Below are 11,469 nucleotides of genomic sequence, written 5' to 3' on the forward strand. Positions count from 1 at the left end.
GTCACGCACGCACACACACCGCCCCTCCACCGCCGCCGCGACGGCCGTGGCGCCGTCGGCCGCGCTCGCCGGCCGGCGCCTACCCCCCCTCGTCCCGTCTGATCGATCGTGCTGTCAATGGCTCTGAATTCAGGACGCGGACGTGGGCAGACATATTACGTAGTGGGGCGAGCCCGTGGCCGGCTGGATCATCACATGGCCGGCCACGGCGTACTGACTTCCAGCCGTATCGTCACCAGCAGATTGCCTCCCCGCCATAAATGCGGCGCCAGCCCCGTCCGTGTTCCTTTGCTTTGCGTGCTCCGGCAGGCAGGCAGGCAGGCAGGCGGTAGAACTGAAGCAGGGGCGCGGCTTCGATTGACTGATTGATTGGCTCTCCCAAAACCCCGAAGCCTCCCTTCTCCCATTCGACGGAAGCGTCCGTCCGGGCAAACTTGTCGGCGCTGCAACTCAGCTGCATTCACTGCTAATCACATACTCCTCCTCCTTCAACAACAGAGCAGCAGTACGTGCAAAGGAGCCAGCCTTTTTTTTTCGAAACGGAGGCAAAAGATTTGCCTCATCCATTAAATAAGAGGAGAATAGAGTTTAGAGTTTTTACAAGCGCCCTTGCAACACGGCATGGCAATTACTCTCGTAGAACAAAACACCCTAGTTTTTTAGCACCTGCCGTATCCCATAATTTTGCCTCAAGCACGATATTTTGGAGCAGAATAGGCGGCGGCGCGCTCTTGTTACGAAACACCCGCGCATTTCTCTCGTTCCAAATAGTCCAAGAGACGAGCATGGTGAGGAAGGCCTTCGCTCGTCTATTGGGGTTTCGCATGTCGGTCCTTTTATCCCACCATTGCATGAGGGAATCCTCAAGGTGCCAATTGGAGGTGTCCATGTGCACAAGATCAAACTTGTCAATGACCGATCGCCAGAGCCTAATGGAGAAGCGGCACTTGACGAAGAGGTGGATGCCCGATTCTTGCTCACGTTTGCAAAGAGGGCAAAGCCCACAGTTATCCCAACCACACCGCACCAACCGGTCGGCGGTCCAGTTCCGGTCTTGCAAGGTCAACCAGGCGAAGAATTTAACCTTAGGGGGGGCCCCAAGCTCTCCAAACCATGTGGTGAATGGGCGAGTGCGTCAGGCCAAGGAATTGCGCCTTATAAGCTGTGGACGCCGAGTACTGCCCATCATCAGCATGTTTCCAAACAATGTCGTCCTCAACGTGATCGTCAAGATGGAAGTCATGCACAAGTGCCCAAAGCGAGAAAAGTTCCCGGATGTGTGCGGCGGAGACAATAGTGGCATGCTTGATGTGGGTCATCCAAGCGTTCCCTCGCAGGGCCTGGCGAAGCGTCGATCTCTTCCTTTTTGAGGCTTGAAAAATAAGAGGGGCAATATCCTTGGGCTTGCGGCCAAGCAACCACGGGGAGTCCCAGAACGGTGTTTTTGCACCATTGCCAACGATGATTGTGGTGGAGGCATAGAAGAAATCCATATCTTCGTCGGTGCACGGGTTGCCCAAGCCAACCCAAAGCTTGGTAGGCTCCTTCCGTTCGTACCATGGCCACCTTAGTCGCAAGGCCCGAGCAAACTTGTCGGTGTTGAGGATGCCCAGGCCTCCATAGATCGTAGGCCTGCAGACCATGTCCCAATTGACCTTACATTTTGCGCCGGTCGTCTTGTCCGACCCTGACCAGAGGAAGGCCCTTTCAATCTTGTTGATATTATGAAGTGTGCCCTGTGGCACGATGAGAGATGTGATGGAGAAGACCACTTGAGATGTGATGACCGATCTGACAAGGGTAGTGCGCCCAATAGTTGTGATGCTTTGTCCCTCCCAAGTTACTAATTTTCCGGCCGCCTTGTCTTCAAGATACTGGAAGTCGACCTTCCGAAGTTGTCGTACTGAGAGCGGGAGGCCCAAATATTTGATTGGGAAAGCGGCGCGGGTCGCCGGAATGCTACTCAGAATATGCTCCAGAGGAAGGTGGCTGCATCGAATGGGCACAACCGAGCTCTTGCGGAAGTTGGTGCAGAGTCCCGTCACCTCGCCGAAACCCCTTAGGATGACTGAGAGGTTATCAATGTCCTACTTGATTGGGGCCATGAAGATGGCCGCGTCGTCCGCATAGAGGGAGGTTCTCATCATGACGCCGCGGCCGCGGATCCTATGGATGATGCCCTTGTGAGTTGCGATGTCGAGGATATGTTGAAGGGTGTCAATTGCAAGGACGAACAGTAGAGGTGAAATTGGGTCCCCTTGACGAAACCCGCGGCCGTGCTTGATCGGGGGGCCCGGAAGCCCATTGAGGAGAACGCGCGAAGAGGAAGATGAGAGTAGAGCGGCAATCCAATTCCGGAATTTGCAAGGGAACCCCTTGCGTTGTAATAAGTCGAGGATGTATTCCCATTTGACCGAGTCGAAAGCTTTTCTAATGTCAAGCTTGAAGAGGAGGGCTGAAGTCTTGCGCTTGTGCAACGCTCGCAAAATTGCGCACATACATGAAGTTGTCATGGATACTCCTCTTCTTTATGAAAGCACTTTGGGCATTGGAGACGAGAACGTCCATGTGAGGGGCAAGCCGCAGGGAAAGAATCTTGGCGATAATCTTGGCCATGGCATGGACAAGACTAATAGGCCTATAGTCAGAGAATCCCTCCGCCCCCTCCTTCTTGGGCAAAAGCACCACATTGGTCGAGTTGAGCCATTGCAAGTGGGATGTGTGGAGCGAGTCAAAGCTCTGGATGACCCGCATGAGATCATGCTTAATAATTTCCCAACAACGTTTGAAGAAGATGCCCGTGAAGCCATCCGGCCCGGGAGCCTTGTCCCCCGGCATTGCTTTTATGGCCGCCAAAACCTCATCCTCAGTGATGGGATCACCGAGATCATCCAAGTCATGCGACTGGATATTAAGCTCATCCCAATTAAGGTCAACACAGCTCGTGCTTGCTCTTCCCATGACCTCGGCAAAGTGGTTATGGATGATGTCCTCTTTTTGCTTATGGTCGGTGACCCAGCCTTGTGCGTTTTTTATCCTATGGATGTGATTTTTCCTTCTCCTAGAGTTGATGCGGCGGTGGAAAATTTTTGTGTTAGCATCCCCGTCCTTCAGGTTCGCAATCCTAGCGCATTGGCTCTTTCTTACCCTCTCTAGAACCGCAAGACTGATCACGCGCCTCTTAAGCCTAGAGCGTAGGTCAAGCTCCTCCGGGGATAGTAGTCGCTCCTCTTGCGCAATGTCCAGGCGGAGGATGATGATGTTGGCTGCATGGAGCTGCACCTTGGCCTTGGAGAAGATACGCTTGCTCCACTGAGCAAGGCGGAGCGCCGTTTTTTTGAGCTTATGGTGGAGGACCTGGTACGGTTCAGAATGACTCACCCTCTCCGCCCAAGCATCAAGAACGACCTCGTGAAATCCGGGCAAAGATACCCAGAAATTCTTAAATCTGAATGTACGCGGGCGCCTAGGGCCCTTGTCATCAGCGAGCAACAGAGGGCAATGGTTAGAGAGGGAAGACGACAGGGCATGTAACAAGTGATTGTTGTGAGTGGTGTCCCACTCGGCATTGCAGAAGAAGGAATCAAGCTTGCACAATGTGGGATTGACGCGTTCGTTGCTCCAAGTGAAGCGTCTGTTCTGGAGGTGGATTTCCTTGAGTTCACAGGAATGAAGCGTCGACCGGAAGCGGTTAATTCTGCTCGTGTTGACGTTCCTCTTGTTCTTATTCCTGGCTCGATAAATTTGGTTAAAGTCCCCGGCAACCAACCAAGCCACATCCGTAGGTGGTTTGTGGTTGAGCAACTCCGCAAAAAAAGCATCTTTGCACGAGGAATCAGTGGGGCCATAGACCGAAGTGAGCTTGAAGCAGGAGCCAGAAGCACGTATACAGAACGTGGCAGAAATACAGTATGCAGAGGTGACAAAGTCGGAAGCATCAAGTAGATTCTCATCCCATAGCAATAGGATACCGCCCCTAGTTCCGTTCGCCGGACGCTGGGCAAAGCCACCCAGTCTGTTTCCCCCAAGTGACACAATGATGAATTTGTCGACAACACTCAACTTAGTCTCCTGAAGACAGACAAGCTGGCAGGAGGAGTCGGCAAGCGTTGCTTTAACAGTAGCTCTTCGGTCAGGGAAATTAAGCCCCCGCACATTCCAGCTAATTGTGTTTATCGGTTGTACTGTCATTGGAAAGTAAGGTGGCCCTGAGGTTTGGATGAAGCCCATGATGGGGGCGCACACATGCATGAACAAGATGGAAGCATGGACTAGCACAAGGCCAAATGGACGAAACCACGTACATAGTTGCACTAACATGAGCTATTGCCCTTGAACTGGTACAAACCACGTACAGAGTTGTAGTTCTTCCACAAACAGAGCTATTGCCCTTGAACTGGAACAGACCCTTACAAAACAACAGATGTTGCACTAACATGAGGAACAACGCACCCAGCAGCAGCTACTACAAGATCTAAACCTCAGGCGTTCACATCCAGCGAGCCCGCGTCAACATCTGCTCCCACAGTGTTGAGGACCCCTGCTCCACCATGCTCGATCAGAGCATCTTCCACTGCTGTAACAGCCCCATTGTCTAGCTCAAAGAACTCTCTCATGGCCACAATTACATCAGGAGGAAGCTGCTCTTTAAACTTTACAGCGAAGGCATCCAGGGTGGCAGTGGTGACGTCCTGCCCGTTCTTGATGATGCCCAGGCTGCGGCCAATAAACTGCTCAGCCGCCTGTGCCACCGACGTCATTGCTGCGAGGACAACAGGGCGCCTGATCCTCTGCAGGGAGAGGCCACTCACCTTGGAGATCTTCACGCCAGCGAGAGTTTTCCGGCGGGCTGTCGGCTTCCTGGGTGGTGTTGAAGCAGGGGAAGGAGGGAGATCCGGAGCACACATCAACAGCGCAGGTTGGCGAGCACAGAACAATGGCTCCGGGGGAGCCACCCCCCAGGCTTGGCACAAGCAGTTCAGCAAGCCCCGGCCGGCAACACATCATCATCTGCACGTTTACGAGCCCGTGGAGAGGTCGGGGTTCGCTGCAGGGGGCCACTGCTGAGGAGGGGTGGTGTAGGAGATGCCTCAAAGCCGGGAGGGCGTACTGGCGAAACGTGGAGGAGGGGGCTCAACATGGAGACCGGCGAGCAAAGCTCAATGAGTGCTGGACTCCTCTCTTGAATGGCCTCTGTAGCAGCCCTAGCCTCGTCATGCTTGGAGGGGGGTGGTGAGCGGAGCACGGACGTGGGGGAGAGGGGCGGCGAAGCCGGAGGAGTGCGGGCGTCCCTTGAGTCCCGCCTGGCACTACCAGGGCGCGCGTGCCTAGACGGGCTGCGACCACGAGCCTCCACAGGAGCAGCCAGAGCCATGGCCGGAGGGGCTCGACCCATCTCCATGGCGCTAGCCTCGGGGTTGCAGTTGGCGCCGGAGCCCAAGAGGATAGGGGCGCCGGCCGGCAGGGGCGCCGGCGATGCAGCACGCCTACGGCCGTCGCGGTTGCCGCGGTGGTCAACCCTGCTTCCCCTGTCTTGGCCATGCCGCTGATCGTCGCGAGGCGCACGGGAATGGCTCCTGTGGGGACGTGCACCGCTGTCTTGACCTCCCCTGGACGCGTCGCGCCCGTCGCGGCGACGACCGCGGTCACCATCTTCATCTCGGTCGCGCCGATCCTGACGCACGGGACGGGAGACGCGCTCACGCCTGTCGCGAGCTTTGGCCTCGCCATCCACGATGTTGTAGCGCCACGTGAATGGCTTGGAGACCAGCCTGCCCGAGGAGGGATCCTCATGGATGTCGAGGTGTACGAGGACCCGATGCTCGAGTCCTTTCCTGCCGTAGATCGGAGCACCCCCGTTGCGAGCGGGAAGGGTGACCCAGCTCACTCGCGGGACCTTGCTAAGGCAGGGCGTCCATGCCCAGAGGCCCAGGACCTGGGTGTCCGTCTTCAACTTGGACGCGGGTTCGATGTAGTCGAGGGAGCACCCGGAGCCGACAGCATTGGCGACGGCGAGCTCATCCCAGGCATAGAGGGGGAGGCCCTCGAGGCATAGGCGAACGTGTTGGTCGAGGTCGACGTGCTCCGCGTGCGCCTCAAGCCGCCACGCCCGCAGCTGTAGCTTGGTGTCCCCGAACGGCAGCACACGACGGGAGGCGGCCAGCTCGGCGTGATGCTTGTGGATGAACCGCACGAGATACTTCTCAGGGTGGTGGAGGACGACGACCACGTCAGGTTGCAGCGCCCCGAGCCTGTCAGCGAGGAACGCGGCCATCTCGTTGGTGGAGACTTGGCGGTCCCGGTCGAACCAGGCGACGACGGCGTTGGACTCCAGGAGGGCCATCTCCAGCTGCATGGCGGGGGTGTTGTGGATGCTGGCGGACACCTCCGGGCGGACGGAGTGGTCGCCAGCCCAGGCCGAGGTCGCAACAGCGGAGGCCATCGCAGCCGGCGGGGACGGGGACTGGTCGGCCTTCTGCAGGATCCGAGGCGGCGGAGGGGGTGGCGTTGTGCACTGCCTAGGCGTGCCGGGACGCAGATGAGGGCGCGGGGCATGGAAGCAGTCGCGCGCCCAGTGGCCCGAGCGAAGCAGCGCCTGCAGGTGACGGGGTTTCGGCAGTCGACGGCCCGGTGTCGGTGGCCAAGGCAGTGGAAGCAGAGCCCCTTTATCCACACAGGGGGAGGAGCGCGCGCAGTGAATGCCCCAGTTGGATTGGCCGGCGAGCGTGGCCGCCGTGATTTGACCTCAACCCATGGCGCGGTCTTCTCAACCTCGAGCCCCGCGGCCGCCGCGCCGCACGGCCTTGATTGCTCAGCGGCATCCTGCACTGGCGCAGGCCGAAAGCAAGCGAGCCATCCCGCGGCAGAGCCTCCATTAAGATCCCTGGCGTCCGACGATATGGCGGTACGGGCAGCCCCAGCCGCATTGAAGCCGGTAGGTGGGGAAGCAGCGTTGGCGAGCAGGCCAGGAGGGGTTTCCAGCACCACCTGCACCTCATCAGCAGGGAGATGCGGGCGACCCGGGGAAGGAGGCGGAGGCGTGTCGAAGTTCAGATCTGGATCGGGCACACCTGGGAGCACCGGGGACGAGGCCTGCGAAGCAGGGAACTCCCAGAGGAGCTGCTGGGACGGGCGGTGGAGGCCGGCCAGGAGGGCAGCGGGAAGGGAGTGAGGTGTGGCCGACGACGCCGGAGCGAGCGTCGCCGGTATGGGCCGGTGGAGCGGTGGTGGGTTGGGAGCGGGCATGGTGGAGTACCTATATTGCACACTCGTAACGGAACGAGAGTGAAGTGTTCCCGGAGCCAGCCTTTGATGGCAGGCAGGAAGGAAAAGCATCTTTGTCAGAGAAAAGAAATTCCTCCGAAGAAGCAAGGGAGCTCATTGTGCAGATGGATTTCTGTCTTTTCGTACTCCCTCCGTCTAGGTGTGTAAGTCACCTTACGAAAACCAAATAATCCCAAAACACTTAGGCGCGGTGCATTAAATTCTACTTCGTTTTTTGTTTCTTGACATGTCAACCAATAAGAGATGTGGGGTATGCATGCTTTTAATGACTTGAGACTATCAAACACGACATGCAGTGGTTAGTTCATTGCATGCAATGCTATTAATTAGCAAATGAACATTAAGTTTTCTCGTTTTTTCCTCCTGCTTGGTCACAGTGCACAGTCTAAGATGACTTACTCACCTAGACGGAGGAAGTAATGTCTTGTGTGGACCATGAGTTTTCTTCAAATTATACGACCATGAAATTCATGAGTAACTGGTGGTTGCACTTACAGAATACTTGCAGAGAAGTATACTACTCCCTCTGTGAACTAATATAGGATCGTTTAGATTACTGATCTAAACGATCCTATATTAGTTTACAGAGGGAGTAGCATTCAACAATATGCGTAAGAACTGAAAACCTCTAATGACACGACACCAAACAATACACACTGGCAGTTACATCATCATCTACTAACCTACAAGCAATACCGAGAAAGAAGTGCATGCATGTATGCATGAAGAAGGTTTACACAACCGAAGGGAATTTGATTGACAAAGCCCCCAGTGCCAATGTAAGTATCCCTTTCACCGCAGTGGAAATCCGTGACACGAACAATTTAACAACCACGCACGCCCACGTTAGCGTCCTCCAATTCAACATAAATATACGGGTAGCCGACTAATCTCCCTGTGAATGATGAATGATCCCCTCCTTGTGTGACGCATCCCACGAGTATCCATGTAATTCCATTTATGGCGACGAAAAATAGAAAAAGGAAAAGGAAGAAAGAGAGCAAAGGAGAGAAAGAGATTGGTTTAATTTGGTCGGGACCCCCACAGAGCTCCAGGTTTCGGGGGACACGTACGTGCAGGGTAATGGCACGGCCGCCGGCGGCGAGCTGAGCTCCTCACAGCTTGACGACGTCCGGGATGTGGACGGGGTAGCGCTGGATGCAGTCCTCCCAGGGCCCGTCGGTGGGCGTCTTGACGGTGCGGAGGCACTTCCAGACGGCGCTGTTGCACTTGAAGCCGCTGCCGAAGCCGATCTGCCACACGCGGTCGCCCTTGCGCATGCGGCCCTTGGCCTCGATGTAGGCGAGCTCGTACCAGAGCGAGCTGCTGGAGGTGTTGCCGAACCGGTGCAGCGTCATCCGCGACGCCTCCACGTGCCGCGGCGACAGCTCCAGGTTCTTCTGCAGCTCGTCGATGACGGCGCGGCCGCCGGCGTGGATGCAGAAGTGCTCGAACGCCAGCTTGAAGTCCGGGATGTAGGGCTTCCACTTGCTGTTGACCACCTTGCGCCCCACCAGGCGGAAGAAGAAGAGCAGCTGCTCCGACATGGGCAGCACCAGCGGGCCCATGGTGGTGATGTTGGACTTGAGCGCCTCGCCGGCGATGGCCATGAGCTCCTTGGACAGCGAGATGCCCGAGTGCCCCTCGTCGTCCTCCTCCTCGTACACGCACCGGTACGCGCGGTCGTCCGCGCCCTTGTGCGTGCGCACCACGTGCACCAGCCTGTACTTGGCGCGCCGCGCCTCCCGCCGCCGGTTCGACAGCAGGATCGCCGCCGCGCCCATCCGGAACAGGCAGTTGGGCAGCAGCATGTCCCGCCGGCTCCCGTGGTAGAAGTTGGGCGTGATGATCTCCGTCGAGATCACCAGCGCGTTCGAGTTGGGATGCACCTGTGAGATCACATGATCAGATCCATACCCATATCGCAAGCTAGCTGGTGATCGAATCAATGGGTTTATTAGTACTTACCTGGAGCATGTCGCGCGCGAGGTCGATGGAGATGAGGCCGGCGCTGCAGCCCATGCCGGAGAGGTTGAAGCTGCGGATGTTGCTGCGGAGCTTGTACTTGTTGATGATCATGGCGGAGAGGGAGGGCGTCGGGGAGAAGAGGCTGCAGTTGACGACGAGGATGTCGATGTCCTTGGGCTTGAGCCCCGTGCGGCGGACGAGGTCGTCGATGGCGTTGAAGATGACGAGCTGCGCCTCGGCGCGGGAGGCCTCCATGCTGGGGTTGGGCGGGATGTAGTGGTTGGCCGGCGGGAGGCAGGTCTCCTCCCCGAGCCCCGAGCGCTCGAGGATGCGGGTCTGGAAGCGGAGGCTCCTGTCGTTGTTGGAGATGAGCTTGATGTGCTCCATGAAGGTGGTGAAGGGCACCCGGAAGCTGGGCGAGGGCTTGTAGCAGCAGTAGTCGACGAGGAAGACGGGCCTGGGGCGCGACATGAAGTAGACGGTGGCGACGAAGACGACGAGGAAGGCGGAGCAGAGGATGTGCACGAGGTCGAGGTGGAGGGCGCGCCAGAGCGCGAGCAGCTCGCCGGGGCCGAGGCGCGCCAGCTCGATCGCCGTGGCCGCCATGACCGGCACCAGCAGCAGCGCCAGGAAGTGGTTCACCAGGTACTGGTACCCCAGCTTCACGTACTTGAGCCTCACCGACCCGGCGAAGCCGCTCCCCAGCGCGCTCGGCATGACCGGTCCGTCGATCGGTGCTACTTAGGGGCGAGTCTCTAGCCCGGCCCGCGCCCGCACGTCACGGCTCGCGCTCTGGCTCCGTCCCGCACGCCGCGCGCCACTGGCAGACCGGCCTGCCTGCCTGCTTCTGCGGCGCACCGCTGGGTTGGTGCTGCGCGCACGGACACGTCTCCGGGTGCTGGCTGGGTGTGGGGTTGGGGTTGGGGTTGGAGTGCGACGAGGTGAGGTGAGATGCCGGGGCTGCGGTTGCGGTTGCGGAGGAGGTGGTGGCGTGGCGGGGTTTAATAGAGTGGCGGGGCGGAGGGGAGGGCCGGGGCAGATGGGCAGTTTAAATGAGGAGACTGGCTACCGCCACCAACCGGAGCGTGAGCTCGCCTTGGCTGGCCACTCGGGGCGCCTGCTTCTTCGCGCTCACACACGGGCACGGGACCTTGCGCTGCCTGCGTGCGACTACAGTCTTCCTCGTCGTGCACCGGGATCGCTTTCTCCGGCATCCGCGCCGTTCCCATCGGCCTTCTGCTCAGCAGGGTGACGGTTAACGCCAATGCTCCTGAAATTTAGTTGTTGTTAGATGCACATTATTTGTCGTAGTACAAACTGTGCCTGTGATCATTATTAGTCGCACGGCGGAGCAGTACTTACATGGCCTGCTTGCCTGATACTATCCCTTTGAGCTGCAGACAGTTGAGCTCCAATCACTTGCTTCGGCATGATATACTAATTAAATAGGACGGGAAAGTGACCGAAAAAAGGGTATACCGGCGCACGGTCATGCTTGCATCTGAATAATCGCGCTGGTTAACCAACCTAAGGATATAAACCGGACGTATACAATTTACAACTCATGCTGTCATGTTGCTGCTGCTGCCCTATCCTGTATCTGACGATCAAACCCAGAGACTCACAGGGGCGGTTAGTTCAACAGACGTACCAACGCCTGATCGAGGTGAGCCAAGCACACGTCGTCCGGCGGCAACAGTCACATCCAACTCCAAATTCTGAATGGGACGTCGAAACCCCTGCATTCCCCCTTTTTCACATCGTTCAGGATCAGAGGCAGTGCACCGTTCCTGGTATTTTTTTTCCCTCGACGACTACGGCCAGGCACACGTACAATAATTGGACTGACCAATCGTCTCCCTCCCTTGCACCCGCGACTTGTTGTTACCGAGTCGAGCTCTCCACACACACACAGCGACACCTGTCCATGGCCACATGTGCAAATTACTCCTCTGTTGGTCCCTTGTGCTTGCACAATTAAGGCACTCCTGCAGCAGGGTCGCTGCCCCGTCATAAAGCCCCTGCGAGACCCGCTCTGCAACGACTGAAACGGTACTACCTCCGTTTCAGTTTTCTCCCATTCGTCTGGAGAAAATCGGGTTTCGTTGGGTTTGGAGATCAGGAGACGCGACGCTGGCAGCCTGTTTTGGAGGAAAAAGGCGCCAGTTTTTGGTGGAGGCTGAATCGCTGTCTTCTGGTAATGGTAGCGGTAGGCAC

General features: G+C 57.4%; 1 protein-coding gene across 1 annotated transcript; it reads right to left on the bottom strand.

Annotated features, from left to right (window-relative positions):
• Window positions 1-7,896: 7,896 nt before the first annotated feature.
• On the bottom strand, window positions 7,897-10,260 carry LOC119284962 (3-ketoacyl-CoA synthase 6-like). Its single transcript, XM_037564150.1, has 2 exons — window positions 9,253-10,260; window positions 7,897-9,173 (listed from the first exon to the last, which is right to left on the bottom strand). The coding sequence occupies exons 1-2, from the start codon at window positions 9,967-9,969 to the stop codon at window positions 8,400-8,402; spliced, it is 1,491 nt and encodes a 496-aa protein (XP_037420047.1). The 5' UTR covers window positions 9,970-10,260; the 3' UTR covers window positions 7,897-8,399.
• Between the last annotated feature and the right edge of the window lie 1,209 nt (window positions 10,261-11,469).

The sequence above is a fragment of the Triticum dicoccoides genome, chromosome 4A, assembly GCF_002162155.2.
Source record: "Triticum dicoccoides isolate Atlit2015 ecotype Zavitan chromosome 4A, WEW_v2.0, whole genome shotgun sequence".
NCBI lineage: Eukaryota > Viridiplantae > Streptophyta > Magnoliopsida > Poales > Poaceae > Triticum > Triticum dicoccoides.

What these genes read in the sequence shown, in the direction of transcription:
- LOC119284962 (XM_037564150.1), bottom strand. Translation starts at nt 9,969, where the DNA reads ATGCCGAGCGCGCTGGGGAGCGGCTTCGCCGGGTCGGTGAGGCTCAAG. An exon ending in TCGCGCGCGACATGCTCCAG is followed by an intron (nt 9,174 to 9,252) that starts GTAAGTACTAAT and finishes GTGATCTCACAG; the next exon opens with GTGCATCCCAACTCGAACGC.